The sequence below is a fragment of the Gobius niger genome, assembly GCF_951799975.1.
Source record: "Gobius niger genome assembly, chromosome: 8".
NCBI classification, from domain to species: Eukaryota; Metazoa; Chordata; class Actinopteri; order Gobiiformes; family Gobiidae; genus Gobius; species Gobius niger.
Window position 1 is genome coordinate 28,832,504 of NC_136859.1, and position 15,846 is coordinate 28,848,349.

At 42.5% G+C, this 15,846-nt stretch overlaps 1 protein-coding gene across 2 annotated transcripts in view; it reads right to left on the minus strand.

The window, feature by feature from the left end:
• LOC306967021 (mannosyl-oligosaccharide 1,2-alpha-mannosidase IA) overlaps nucleotides 1-15,846 on the minus strand; it is a 247,917-nt gene that overhangs the window by 138,560 nt on the left and 93,511 nt on the right. For both annotated transcript variants that reach the window (XM_079561903.1, XM_079561904.1), the window contains exon 2: nucleotides 9,243-9,339. In XM_079561903.1, the coding sequence (XP_079418029.1) occupies nucleotides 9,243-9,339 (97 nt within the window). The remainder of the gene's footprint in view (nucleotides 1-9,242; nucleotides 9,340-15,846) is intronic.

The window sequence follows — 15,846 nt, forward strand, 5'->3', positions numbered from 1 at the left end:
GGGGAGGAGCTTGATCGATTCTGTTCCTGCTCTCATCATACATTTGCTAAGTCTTAAGTCTTCCGGGTCCTAACAGACCGGCAAATATGTGAGAAAAAAACATCAATATTTCTGAAACTCAACAGAGAGTTACTGAACCAACTTATTTCTCAGACTCATTTGCCAAAAATGACACACCTACTGCGAAAAAAGTAATATTTACTAAAGTTGCTACTTTCGGATTTAGCGTAGCTGCTGCGCTGTTAGCATTTATCTCCACTAACCCGAATGTAGCGTTTTTGGTAAATATTACTTTTATAACAGTAGGTACAGCATTTTTGGCTAATGGGCCTGATAAATAAGTATTTTCAGTAACTCTCTCTTGAGTTTCAGAAATATTGATCGTGGTATTCAAGAGTTTTTTATAGTTTCTCGCACATCAGCGGGCCCGGTAGTAGAGCTGTGACGTCGCCACTTAACAAACATATTTTATATTTTAACTAATGGTGTGTTCCAGTTAAAAATGGCTTGGAACGCTAATTACAACTTGTAAACTCGGAAACCTCAGACTGCTACGAGTTCGTATACGAGATGAAGACAATAATGGCGGCCCACAGTGGAGCAGCACAGCTAACGTTACTTTTGGTCACAGCTTTCAACATAACATTATGTCGCATGTTTTTAATTATATCTGGTTTGGAGAAACATTCATATAACGTTAGTATCGTATGAGCTAACTGTTTTAACATTAGCAGTTTTGTTTACATATGACTTCAATCACCTGGAACGCTCTGAAGTCGTAATTGGTAACTTTCAAGTGGGAAAAATAAGTTCAGTTAAGTTAAGTTAAGCTATACTGTATTAATCTCTGTAGAGAAATCTCTGTAGAGAAACTAGTTTGACCCATCCTCAGTGTTGCGTGGGGCAACCTGCAGGAGCAGTGAGCTGCCAGCATGGGCTGGCATTCGGGGACCCGTCTCCATGATGTGGAGCCAGGCTGGTGGTCAGAAACACCTGGCTGGAGGATTAACCTATTGCACATGTTTTTATAACCTACCACTAACCTACGCAGACACGGGGAGAACAGGCAAACTCCACACAGAAAGGCCCCGTCCAGGTGGGAATCGAACCCGGGACCTTCGAGCTGTGAGGCAGGAGCGCTAACCGCTGTTTTACTAGTTACCAGCTGCTTGGAACGCACCCTAAGAAGGGCTTCCTGGTTAAAGAGGGGAGGAATTTGATTGGTTACTTTCTAATTTCATCTGTTCTCACTTACATACATCACTTTAATGACGCCATGCATATTAATAAAGACAATGCAGGTACTGCCTCGAGCACCAGTGTACACAGACAGACTCAGCGGGTTTTAGGGTCTTGCCCAAGGACACAACAAAACTATGTACTGCTGTGAGCTACAAAACACCAGCACTGTGCTTGCCGACGATCTGTAGCAACAGCGCAAAGTGGAACCATTTGGAACAGGCCAAAAGCAAGTCTGCTAAGTCACTGCAATTTCTAGGGGGTAGTGCAGATTATTTGACATGTCTTGTAAAAATGTGTGGACATGGACGAGCGTCATGAATCAGAATCACACCACATCAGACAGTGAGGAGCTTGTGTTTTGAGAGTTGAAGAAGGCATGTTTTTGATGGGGGGGAAGACATCAGTTAAAAGAGCTAAAAGTCTGCTAAGCTAAAGGCACTTAAAGATTCAGCATTTTTCCTGCATTAGTGATGATGATGCTCTGTACGGCGATGACCTCCACAAGACCGGCTTTCTGTTTTACATCATAACTGTTGAAGCTGTCGACTCGGGGCACCACTTACGTCTCGCTCCAGGATGAGATGGAAATACAAAGTCAACATCACTGGCTCTTAGTTAATGCTCCCCTCACTATAAAAGTCTATAAAAGTAGGACGCAGGAGCTCTGGGAGTGAGACATTCCAAATAATTCACTGCACTCACGGCTTTGGCTCGCGATTCCGGCACTGTTAACAAGTGTCCTGATATGACTTTGCTGCTTATTTCGGGAAAGCTACTCACATTAACCTAAGGGAGGAAATCCCATGGTCTCAAAGCTTAAATCGCCCGACGTTAGGCTTGCTATGTAGTTTCTCATACTCTCTTTCTCCCTGAGCGATCGGAAAACTGCTGCGCTGTTAATTATGTGTAGTTTTGCTGATTTAGGATAGAAACAAACTCAAAGCAAAGGCTGAAAGAGTCAGGATGGGTAACCTCAATCTTTGGGTTAAACGGAAACTTTGATCATGTCAACTAGTAAAATGGACAATGGCTTGGGCAGCAGTGTGATCTAACTCACTCTATCCAAAGCAATACAATAAGAACAATGACTTACACGTGTATTGCACTTTAAAAACAAATGATGATGACTGTATACCAGGGGTAGGCAAGTTTGCTTGGTGGAGGGCCGGTTTTCTTCATTGTTAAAAGACCAAGGGCCAGACATGACAATTTTAGCCAAAAGTAAAGCACCACTTCCTACAAATGCCAGTGCTGTGCATAATATATGACCTAATTTGGTGTTCTGTTTGGACATTTTTAAGTAACTGACAGTATTTCTCCATTTTTTTTTTTTTACAGTACTCAGTACTCAACCCCCTGCCTTAACAGCACACATTTTCTCCCGTTTGACCATCCCAAAATCTACAAAGCTTCTTTAAAAAAAGAATGTAAGAGTGACCAAAAAAAAAACATGAACAAAAAACAAAACAAAGATGCAACAAACATGCAACAAGAAAATTAACAAAAAAAATAAAAATAAAATTGTACATCAGTTTTAGGCTGTAGCTCCATTCGAGATGCTTTTACATTTGGGTAAAGCTGAACTGGAGAAAATGCACTTGGTTAAGGTTAAACTCCGAAACGATTAAAGTAAATAATAATATTTCTCAAAATCATCTTGAGGGCCAAAGGTTCTGTGCTGGAGGGCCGGATCTGGCCCCCGGGCCTGATGTTGCTGTAGACCAACACTCATTCCCAAATGTCCCATTTTACAGCTAAGATGAGACAGTCATTTTCAAAAGTATTTTCTCTCGATGCAGAAATCTTGAGACGCGCTGTGACCACTAAACAAGTCTAAAGCTGACAAAGCTTTTCACTTTTAATCCCAGGCGCCCAAAGTTAATAACAGCACACAGCCCACACACCTCCCAATTGACCTTTACACTGAATTATGTAAGTCACGCTCTTGTGTGCGGAACATATCAGTGTAGGTAATACCTGGACTTGGAAATGGAAATGGGACACTAGCAAAACCCACAGCACATTCAAAATCATGACGCTTCATTATGCGCTCTGAGATGAGCTTTAAAGGACAACTGAAATTGAACGGAAGTAATAGGCCAAACCCAGGCCTAACTGCTAACACTTCATTGCAAACATTTTTAGACACAGCATGTACAGAATGTAAACTGAAACGGTACTAAAATGTCTCCTTTAATTGCATTTTTTTTTCCTCTTTGCATGACAAGTGGGTGACACGTCTTACTCCCTCTGTTGGTAACAGTGGGGAGTGAAGCATTTTGAAATTGCAAATTAGCAGCAAAGCCAGTGCCAAAATGACGCTCGCAGTGGAGGCGATTTGAGCGCGGGTTGAAGGTTTATGGATTTTAAAATAATACAGGCAGAGCTCTTGGTACCAGTTACTACTACGGGCGTTATATATGTTTGTTTTTTTTGTCAGAAGACGACTAGGCTAAACATTTTGATGAAGAACATAATGTCACCTTTCACTAAGCAACGTTTAAAGTTTTCTCCTTCTTCTTTTTTTTTTGTGCATAATTGACGACCCACCTCCGGCCTAAAGCAGTGGTAGGCGAGGACTCCCGCTGATGTCCCGGTGCTACTTCCAGAAAATGAAGAGAATGCACATAACTTTGTATTGCTTTAATCGTCTGAAATGCTGACTTCAGCCTTTTCCGATGTAAATGAGTGCATATTTTAACCTTCTTTGTTGTCGCTGTGATCACAGACAAAGGCAGAATATTAAACTGCTGTAAATAGCCTACTTTTCCTCCTTCTAATTGCCCGCGGTGTAAAACAAAAAACTTGTAATGAGCTGCAAAGGCCCGCTGCATTGAGCGGGAAATGAGTGTCTCCCGTTCAACTTAAAAGAACAAAATAGGAATCAGCGCTTAAGGGTCAGGGCGAGGATGATTAGTCAGAAAATAGAAGTCGACGGCGAGGCAAAGAGACTCTAAGGTAAATGATGGTGGAACACGTGCCAGGGAAGCCGCAGCTCGATCCGTCAGGGCAGGGCTTGGCTCGCGCTCCTTTGAAACAAGCGGTGGGGCGGGGGGGGGTAGAGACGAGCTCCTGACGAATTTGCAAGGACTGGCTACAATCTCGCCCCGTATCTGTTTACTCTGGGGGATTAAATTAAAGAACACAACATCCAATTTCATACCTGGCTTCCTGCGCCGCCCTGCACAATGTGACATTTACTGGCCTTTCTCCGTTCCCTCTGTCTCATAGTGCAGATAAAGCTCCGTGCGGTCAGGAAAACAACGGCGGCTTCAAACAAGCGGGGAGGTGTTTGCTCATAGGATTAGCCGTATTGTGGAATAAACATACACATATCCAAACCCCGGCGCGTTGGCACGCAGAGACAAATGGAGTCTTTCTACTTCTTCCCACGCTGTTCATGTTTTCAAGTCACGGGAATGTGCATGAAGGTGGGACGCCTGGCTGTATTCACATTTCGAAATGTAATTTGCATGAGAATGACGTCAAGTGCCGCACCGGAAAACCATTGCCCCCGAAAGCAAATAAAACGGATGGAATGGAACCTGATTAATAAAACCCTGCAAAGCATATGGGCTGAATACAAGAGACTCTCATAGTGATGGCAAATATAGACCAATGGCACTCAAACCTAACTTTAGCTTGATTTAGCCCTGGTGTTTCTGGGAAGGTCAAAACCTCATATTTGATGTGGTGAGACATGGGGTAAAACGTTTGATAAAGGCCCCCATGTGTGCATTTATATTTGCTATGAAGATCTTATAGAGATTTTAAATATCATTGAGTGAACTTGGTTAATTTGTAGAGGACATATCAGGAGCTATGATCAAATGATAAGACTGAGTAAAACCTGGCTCCTAAGACAGCCGTAAACCCAACCATTTCTGATCTACACAGTCAGTATCACGACTCAAAATTTGATCAATTAATGTTTTTTTTTTTTTTTACTGGCGGTACTGAAGTCAAAGTAACTCTTCCACTTCCAAGATTTTACCTCACTGCTATCAATGTCTTTTACTCAGACTTCGTTTTTAATAGCACTCATTTCATTCATGCTTTTGCTAAAGGAACAGGCCACCGTGTTCCATACTGAGATATGTTCTTACCTGAGCTTAGACCGTACCACACTATACTTGGATCATGTAACTACTCACATAACCGTATTTACATAGGAAAAAACATGGAGGAGCTTGGTCGCTTCCAACTTCACCCCTGTTTGACCCCGTAGAGGAGAGGAGGAGAAGCTGAATGCTAACATCTTTGGTCTATTTGTGTGACTGAGCGTACGTGTAAAGACCAGACAGGTACGGATCAACTCGTCTAAGCTCAGGGAAGAACATATCTCAGTGTGCAAAAACGGCGGCCTGTTCCTTTAACGCATTTTAGTTGGTATGGGTGTTTTTGTGGTTGTGTTGACTTGGTTTACACCCACTTTAGACTTCCTTCAGTCAAAGTTGGGTCTCTTTTTAGATCTAGTATAGCCCTGGAGGAACTAAATATTTGGCGAAGTGGTACTTAGTCAGAAGGGTTTGAGAAACACAAGTCATTCAACCAGTCCAGTCAACGCTATTTAAAATCTAATGTGATTGAAATGGATGACAGAGAGCCTACGCAAAACTCACTATAAATACATTTTTCAAAATATGAATTAGCATTAACAGAGGAAGTTCTCATGCAAGTGTTGATGTCAAGGATATGAACACAGGCAAGGAGCAAAACAAAATCTATTTGAACGTTAAAAACGGTCTGTTTTATTCCTCAGAATAAGTAGCAAAGACGTGTTATTAAATGAAAGAAATCTCAGGAGGAAGAGTTCAACTTTATCTTGTTATCAAGCGTGAAATATTAATTATTGACTACTGACTGCCATTTTCAGCATGCTCAGTGTAATTTATAGTTATCATCGGGGCTTTCTGTTGCCAGCGAAACTCCCCTTTGCCCTCCAGCCATCAGACGTTACTTAATACAGCCTCAACACAAACAAATCACTGCTATCCTTCATCAGAGCCGCTGCCTTTACCTCCCATCCTATTACTGACGGCAGCACAAGCCATTAGCGGTGTCCTTGGGCGCGATCTGCTTCTAATGATGCCTGTTATGAGTAAATAAGGCGTGTATATTATGTCACGGCGAAGATGCTGCTATATTTTGGGGGTTTGGAAGTACGAATGTGGAGACGAGCGGGACCACTGCCTTTTAGTTTGCGCTAATCTGACCCTTCAAGAAGCCCAAAAACTCAAGAGAACAAGGTATTAGGGAGATAAAGTAAACTTCACCTCCCTCTAAAAGCAGTTGAAAAAAAAGCTGTGAGAAAGTCTTTGAAGACAGGCCGGCCTCCTTCAGCTCTCGATTCGCACAAAAGCTTCCTAAAGTCTGCCCATATAAGACGCTAATACTCTGAAGTGAACACCTTATGATCACACGATAGAAGGTTGCGCTCTGGGGAAGCTTCGCCCCGCTACAATAAAGCAAAAAAACAAGGTGTCCTTTGGGTGTTGGAGGAAGAGAACAGAAAGGCCACCCGCTTGAAGAGGAGGACCCGGAGGTACAGCAGACTGAGCCGTCCGCAGTCTTATTAGACGCTGATCTGTCTGTTATTAGGAGCTTTAGTGGGATTTCCCAGTGGCTCCGCGAGAGGAACGGAGTGATGCGCTTCGGTGCGGCGGACTCCGGGACCCTCGGATGCGCCTCCAATTAAAGACTGTTTGGACAGACAGGTGCAAGTCCCGTCCGCCAGCGCGCAAAATCTCGACCTGTCGGATCTCGTTGAAGCTTACAAATCTGCTTTTTTTGTACTCCAGTTTTCCACTCGTTTTTAATTATGTAATAAAAGTGTGCGTTCAAACTGACGGCTTTAGCTGCAGTAATTACAGAGGTTGCGTAATCTTGTTGTTGTTACTTCATTATAAAATCATTATCATTTTGTTTGACCGAGGTGTTATCTTGCTGGATATAATTTATAAAGCTCTAAGGAAACATGGAAGTATCAGCCAATTCCATTTCTCAGTTACCTGCTATGTTATTCATATCTAAAACGTCCACATGAGATGATCTGGGCCATGTTAGGGACTGTATGTCAAACATATTAAAAGCACTATACCTGATTTTTTTTTTTTGTCTTGTAGTGGAACCATTATTTTTTTTATGTCATCCTGCCAGCTTAGGGTTAGGGTTAGAGTTAGCAATTATACATATCCAAATCTCAAAGCGTATTGACATGGGAGCCTACAGCCAATATGCCAGTGCGGTACTTCATTTGAAAGCCAGGACCTTCTAGTTTCTAAAAATATGCGTCAGATCTGTGTGGTTGAAACGCAATGTGCATCACATCTTGTAAACCTAGACATCTGTGAGGGGAAAAACTGTGCATCTAATTATAAGGCATCATTTTATGAACTTGTAGGCTAGTTTCCTGTGAAAAGTGACCCTGCAAGTTGTGAAAGGTGCCTTTAAGGAATGAGTTTGGACCACAACTACCATTTCTATTTTCTAGTTTCCTCTTTCATTGTTTGTAATTTAAAAATAAAACAGGTAATGGCAGTAAATGTCAGGAAGTGCCTGGAGGTTGGATGCCCTTGGGGACCTTATGCATCAGTTTGATTGGTCATGGCTCATATTATGGACACAATCGATGGACATGTTGGCCTACAGCCATGTGTCCAGAAATAACTTGCCAACTGCTAAATTTCATTCAAAGAGCATGTCCTAAATGGTGAATTTTCCTTGTTGCCTTCAGGACGTCGTTATGCCTTGCCATGCGGTAAGAGGAACCGCTGTAGGAAATCTTTTTCCCTGAGGCAATACGACTCCTGAACCCTCTTTAATTTGAGGATGTCTTTTGCCTGTTATTCAGGCAGATTGTAATCTATAAGTGAGCTCCTTCTTGCTTGTTTGTATGCGGTGTGTGTGGCTGTTTTCATATTGTATGTTTTCTGCTCTGAAGGAATTGCCCCGTGTGGGATAAATAAACCCCTCCTGGAACCGCCACCTTAACGTGATGGAGGGGTTTCAGCACCTGAATGATCCTGTGGGCTCTGTTGTCGGGGTCTTCATGCCCCTGGCAGGGTCTCCCATGACAAACAGGTCCTGGGTGACGGGTCAGACAAAGACTGGTACAGAAGCCCCTTATGAGAGACCAACAGGCCCGGTTAATCGTGAGGCCGTCCTTCTGTGGACCCACCACCTGCAGGAGGAGCCATAATGGGCTGGTGCAATGTGATTTGGTCAGCTCCAACGGCTGCCCCCATGACCCGGCAACGGACAAGTGGAAGAGGGTGGAAGTTGGTGGAAGTGGGTGGAAGTGGATGGAAGTGGATGGGTGGAAGTGGATGGGTGGAAGTGGATGGGTGGAAGTGGATGGATGGATGGATGGATGGATGGATGGATGGATGGATGGATGGATGGATGGATGGATGGATGGATGGATGGATGGATGGATGGATGGATGGATGGATGGATGGATGGATGGATGGATGGATGGATGGATGGATGGATGGATGGATGGATGGATGGATGGATGGACGGGATAAATAAAGTTGACTGAATCTGAATCTTTTTTTCTTTTTTTTAAGATATTAGTGATTAATTTTTAGCATTAACAGCTTTCCATAAAAAGTCCCCAGGCTCTCATGAGTTGCATCACTTCTACAATTCCCAAACTGGCCTGATCTAAAGTGCTTGTACTATTCTGGTAACAGTCCAGGAGTAGGAAAGTTTTCCTGATCCAGGGTCGATATTCTTTTCTGGTCAAACAAAGTGTGACTGAGCTTTCCTATAATGGCCCAAACTCCGGCATTACTGAGTGCAAAAAGTAGTGCTTTTCCTCATATTGGATCAGATTCTTCCAAATCAAGTAGCGGGCCAGTGGATATATATATGTTTAATTTTGTCAATGGTAATGTGTTTTCAGAAGTATTGTGTTTACTCAAAATTGGATTCTATAAACTTTCTGTCGGTTGTGTCTAATGGTCAACCACACTCACAGGCACAAAAGCACTCACCGAACATGTTCCCGATATGGCCGTTCTTGGTCACAGGTCGCAGCTCGTTCTTGCCCCAGGCGTAGAGCTTGTAGTTGTCCCAGGCAAACTTCATCATCTGCGACACAAACACAGAACAGACACATGGGTAAGGGCAAGCATCGCCGCACGCGCCTCTGTCCAGTCCAGCTGTAATTAACTGGCCACACCTCAAGGCCTTGGCAATGATAGCGTATTGATCTGCTCTGGATTAAAGACAAACAGGCGAGGCAGACACATGCAAACAGCGCGGTGCCTAACAATAGGACTGACATGCACCCGGCAGCCTGCTTCCTAAATTAAAGATTTGTAAAGTCAGGGATGAAAAGCAAGGGTAACTGATAAGAATGTGCCAAGAAGAAAGTGTTTTGGGGGAGGCTTGTGTTCACCTCCCTGTCTGCGCGAGCACGAGCGAGGTGTCTTTGATGTGCTAAAACAGGAAGCAGACTGGGAACTGAAGGCAGAGCTCTATTTTTCTCCTCAATCTCGGTATCTGTGCCTGCAGCGACACACGTTAAGCACACACAATTAACTTGGCAGCATCGGAAAGCAAGTTGAGGTTCGTACTAGTCAAATAAATTCAGAGATATCCAAACAGTAATGCCGTACAGATGGGTTCGGGCGACGTTTTCGTTTCGTTTGACTTTTGTTTGGTTGTAAACAACATTTAATGAACTTGTCCCACAGCGCAAGGTTTGTACAAGCAAGCTTTAGAAAGACTTCACAGAAAAGCTGAGAAGCACGAGATTGTAGAGTATTTATCTGCAACAAAACAACACACCATCATGCTGCTAAATCATTATTAGTCGTCTTTCTATGGGAGCGGACTGGGGCAGGCCACTTGTCTAGGGCTGGCCAGCCCCTGCATTTTAGGTGCCTTTAGGTGAAACTGGTCTACAGCGCGATGGAATTGGTCGATAGGAGGCGCTGTGGGGCCAAGTTCGTCCCAGTTTATGCTGAGTGAGAAGCCCTTCCTGCTTTTCAAACATGTTTTTTTATATTAATTTCACTTCTCTGCCTCTCTTTACTACGGCAATGCAGTGGATTTTACTGGTGGTAGATGCTTTCTAAATGTTTCCAAACAAGAGAAACATCGTCTCATAGGACTCCCAGAGCAGAAACAATTGTTGCTAATAAGCTAGCTTTGTTTTAATAAACATTTAGTTGCCAGTCACACTGAATACAACACTAATCACCCAAACAGGTAAGCCCTTGGTGCATTCTCCCTCATCTAGATCAGTGGTTCCCAAAGTGGGGGCCGTGAGGCCTCGAGTCCCCAGATGATTTCAAGATGAAATAAAAAGAAAAATGCTACTGTTTGTAGAGTGTAAAACTTATAATTTGTGAAATCCATTCAAATACTCAAAACAAATGTCTTAAAATACATAGTAACTTGATTTTATATGATATGATTTTTTGATTTTATACTCACTACTGCCACCTCAGGTCTTACACATAACTGCAGGTTCTATATTAGGCTTGTGCGTGATGGCACTTCGGACTTCGAATTAAAGGTCCTACATCATGCAAAATTGACTTTTTGGAGCTTTTAGCTTTCTATGTTGTTTTGCTATTTCTTTATCAAAAACACTCTCAGAGTGGTTTGTGGCTTCATTCACGCAGTTCTAAGCAATCCTCCTGAATCCTGCTCTCTGAGCAGCTGCTCCGCCCTCTCCTGGAAAACGACTGAGTTGTGACACTCTGACGTTTTTTTTCGTCACAGTGAAGAGCCCGACGTCTGTAATGTAATGCCTTACGGCCTGATTTTAATTCATTTTTCTGTTGTAAGAAAGAAATACAAAAATAAAATAAAAAAGTAAGTGCCCAGGGCACTTCCAGGTCAGCGCTGCGAAAACAAACGCACCCCCTGAGTCTTTGAACAGATGTCATGTTTGCACTGAAAGTTGTGAAGAAGGAGCTCCTGCTCTGGACACACCTGTTCTTTTTTCTTACCTAACGATAATGCCACGGAGAAAATCGTGTTTTGGGAGGTGCAGGACTTTATTCAGCCTTCCTAAAGAAGAGGCCACTCGCCAGATGTTGGAATTTCTTTCCGGGATTCGGCGACTATCAGCCAAAATAGTGTTTTTCTGTAACTGTCTCTTGATGGATGCTTGGTGAACCTTCGCCAGAATCAAAGTGGATTCACTTTTATAACCAACGCGGACCCCATAATGTGAACACCCAATAGAGCGGCCAGGACAGAGCGGTATTTCCGTATCTAAGTGAATGAGTTCCAGTATCGGTGTTGGATCAACCCTTTGCAATATGCTGTAGTGACAAGCGCACAGCAGTTTTAATACAACGCTGTGTAACCAGATTCAGATGGCATTTAATTACATGCTCTGACATAACTGTGTTCCAGTCTCAGATGCTCACAGCAGCATCTCCATTATTGATACAACAAGATGGTTTGTTCAAATAAAGCTCAGCGAAATAGGCAACATGAATGTGATTCCCTCCGACAACAGGAATCTTCAAGGCCCCTCAACCTAAGACCTCATTATGAAGCTGAAGTGTACACAGGACGTAGGATTTAGTAATAGAACAGGGTCCTGCAGCAAACCTTCACGTGCTATTTAGTTCAGTTCAGTTTAGTTTATTTGAGCTGTTTACATTCATGTTAGTTACAGAAGTCACATTATCACATAGTAATGGTAACTCAAAATGAGTAGGCTGAAGCTGAAGCTTATTTGCGTCTACCCCTATATTCAATACTCTCAGTACTCGTGCATTTCATATTTGTATTGGGAACTCAACTCATAACAACTGCAACAATTTACACTACATTGATAAAGTTACCATATGCAAAGTTCAAGTACTATTTTCATACCCAGGCGCACACAACCACGAGCGTGTATCTGTTCATGACTTACATTTTCCCATTACAATTACAATTTCAACCATGTACTCAGTAATATAGACCGTACAATTTTGCAGCATTTGACATGGTGAGAGCTTGTAGCTACATTCCACATCAAACGTATATTGTCCCAAGCAAATAAAGATTACTGAACGTTGTTTGAGTTGTACAGCTATTGTACAAGCAGCATGACTACATCTGTATTAAGTAGTGCATCCACTACTTGAAGGAAGGATGAAGGATAACAATATCACAGCATCCTGCATACTGCTAGACAGCTTTAAGTGTTTTGTTTAGCAATATTTAGACTAATTTTAGAAGTCTAGGATTGCTTGTTGTACTTTGAATCAGTAGCATGTATTGTTTATGCTGACACAAATAAGAAAAAGCATGTTAATATCCCGTATTAGTTATCAGTTCCAGCTGTGGCAGCCGGTCTCGTCTGTAAGGTGAGCTGACTATGCTGACGGATGGACAGAAGGGAGGACGGGCGTTTGGAGGCGGCAGAAAATGACACTGAATAGCTACGTACGTAATTTGAAAATGTCTGTTCACTCTTTAATTAAAATAAAACACTATGTTATTTAGTCTTTGATGCATAGTCAATTTAAACTCAGATGTCTCAAAAACTCCAATACAATGTGTCTAATTTCAAGATTTAGACAGTTATATTTAAACCATCTCACTATATATGGGGGTCAATATTTATAACATTTATTAGCATTTTTCTCTCCAATGAAGATATAACATAAAATTATCACTCACATAAAAAACATTCTTCATTTACAATAGATACAGACAGCATCACATCATAGACGGGGGCGTGGCAGGGTTGCCAGGTTTTTAAAGCCATTCCGCGGGTGAAAAAAAACTGTCCGCGTTTTTTTGCCTTGCTGTAATCAATGTTGAATTGATCAAAATCACTATTTCGAAGGCAAATCCAAGGCTCTGTAAGCTGCTTTTTCAATAAGGGAGGGGAGTAGGGGCGGTTTCTCATCATAGCAGGAGCACATGGGCTCTGTTAACTAGTAAACAATATTGAAAATTCTAGCCGCGCCGTATGTCCGCGGTTTTCAGATATTTTTGGGCGGGTTTGGCTGCCTATACCTGGCAACCCTGGGGCGTGGCCTCGCCGAGGCCAGAAACTTTTGGGAAACACAATTCTCCACTCTTTTTAGCCATTTCGGGCGAAATATAAACTTATTAATCACATTTAAATTAAGTCAAGTCCAAATCGGGTCCACATGGATGTTTATTCACAGCAGATTGTTCAGTAGAAGTGAAAAAACGGCAGTCATAGCTAGCGCTGGCTAGTGTCAGCATTAGCACAATGAAGCATCATGTTAGCATACTCTGTTATTTATGTAATTATGGGCTGTTGAACCACTTTGATCCGCCCCATGTCTTTTTTATCTTTATTTAGTAGAAAACATAATTCAACGTTTGTTAAAGTAGTTTTTGAATAATGAAAGAGTTTAGATTTTTCTCCAAATTGTTTTTTCCCCCTTAACTGTTTTCAAACATGACCATATACGGGCACTTCCAGAGATGCCGTCAGCTCACAGTTTCTCCCATTGCCCCGTTAACTTTTTATATTGTTTTCAGCTAATGCTAGCGGCTAATGCTAATGTTTGCTAGCTCTCCTGAAAATTGCTGATTTCCATGGTAACATATTCATAGCATTCTATCCTGGAAACTGTACGTTGTCAGGGCGATGAGGTCTTGGTTCTGTTGCAGAATTCCACAGTTGAGCTCAGAGGTTAGTTTGCAAAGTCCTTCATTTGCAGACTGCATTTGTACAAAGCCGACATTTCCCTTCAGCTCTTCCAGATATATTGACCGTCAAAATGTTCCGACGCCTCTTCTGTTGTATGGTAAGTAATCTTTAGTTAACCACTGCATTTAGCGGGTTTTATTTGATGTAAATCATGAAGTTTAGTTACAGTTTAGAGGTCGACGTGCTTAGCGTTTATCTTCAGGTGACAATCTTAACCAGCAAAATGTTGATAATTGCATTAATCATGTCAATTTCTGCTATTTTTCAGGGCGTTCGCTCATCTCCAAGGCCGGAGGACCGGCCAGATGATGAAGACAGCAGCCCTTGCCCACCTCAGAGGTAAGTTTTGCACATTTTGAGCTAATATGAAGAAAATAAACCCATTGTCATGAATTGTTACATCTTGGCACTTACTGAAAGAAATATAACATGTTTTCTGTCTTGTTTTTACCTACAGCGGATGCAAGGAGCAGGCAGAAAGTGTTGGACGCCGTTTCTCCGTGAAGCGCTTTGCCAAACGCCTTTGGGTAAGTCTGACCGTCTCCACCAACGACATGCACTTATGTTTACCATTATACTAAAACAACACATTATTTACTAAGATAATGTTTAACATTTCTGTGTTTTCCCCCCAGGACAAGGCCACGGCTCCATCCAAACCGAAAATAAAGAGAAACCAAGTTGCTCCTGCACCGTTCGTCGAGTCTGAGCAAAAACCTGGACTCATGGCCGGAGCTACGCGTCAAGTGACTGAGGCCTGGACAAGGTGAGGTTTCGAACTGCCGATTTTAAGAGGATTAAATATCTGGCTTCATACTTTATTAACGTTTACTTTTATATCTGTGTTTCCGCAGTGCCCAAAAGCCAGCGCCAGTTGAAACCAAGAAGACATTGGACCCTTCATGCTTTGGGTGAGTGTTACATCTTGTTTATATTGTCAACAACTTGTTAATACATTTTATGAAATATCTAGCATCTATTCTGTTTATGTGAGTTGACTTTTATATCTGTCTTTCAGCAGCCTCCAAACGCCAAAGTCTGTCGAAACAAAGACGACATTGAATCTTTCACGCTTTGGGTGAGTGTCGTCCAATCCATTACATCCCGTTTATATTTTCAACTACTGGTCATTTTTATTAATGTTGTGTTTCCATTTCCAGACTCCCCAACATTGGAAACTCTTGCTACCTTAATGCAAGTGTCCAGAGCATCATGAACATCGCCCCTTTTATGGACAGAGTCAGCTCACAGGAGAACATCTGGACAAACAACAGGAATGCCGAGCTGCTGAGGTATGGAAGCGTCTGACACACCTTTCAAAACCACTAACTAGTCTTCAGATGTAAAAGATTGGAGTCTGTGAACTAACAACATGTTTTCTTTGTGTTTCAGGCATCTTCAGGGCATTGCAGATATGAAGAAGCCTCACGTTCCCAAAGACTTCTTCGCCCAGGCCAGATGTTTAGACTCATTCAAACACACCATTGCTTTGAAAGCGCCAGAGTTTCATGGGGGTCAACAGAAGGTGAGTGACTTGTTCCTTCAGCATAGCATTGTACAATATGAATATTTATCTTAATGGTTTTGTGTCATGGTGTTTCAGGATGCTCACGAGTTCCTAACAGCCCTCATAGAGCAGATTCAAAGCTTGGCACCACCGCTGAGAATGTCTGCCTCCAGCCTGGGCATGACGTACCACTGCCCAGTACAGGATCTGATGCGCTTCAGCATGAACTGGACAAGGACCTGCCACCGGTAAAGACTGTCGCACATTCCATGTCTCTTCTGCTCACAGCTGTCTATAATTTTGTTTTCATTGTCTTTTTTACAGTTGTGGACTTGGTTCTTCTCGGCAAGAGGTTGTCACAAACATCTCACTCAACCTGCGTTCCCATGCCACCATTGACCTCCTCCTACAAGACTACTTGAAAGTAAGATAATCGATT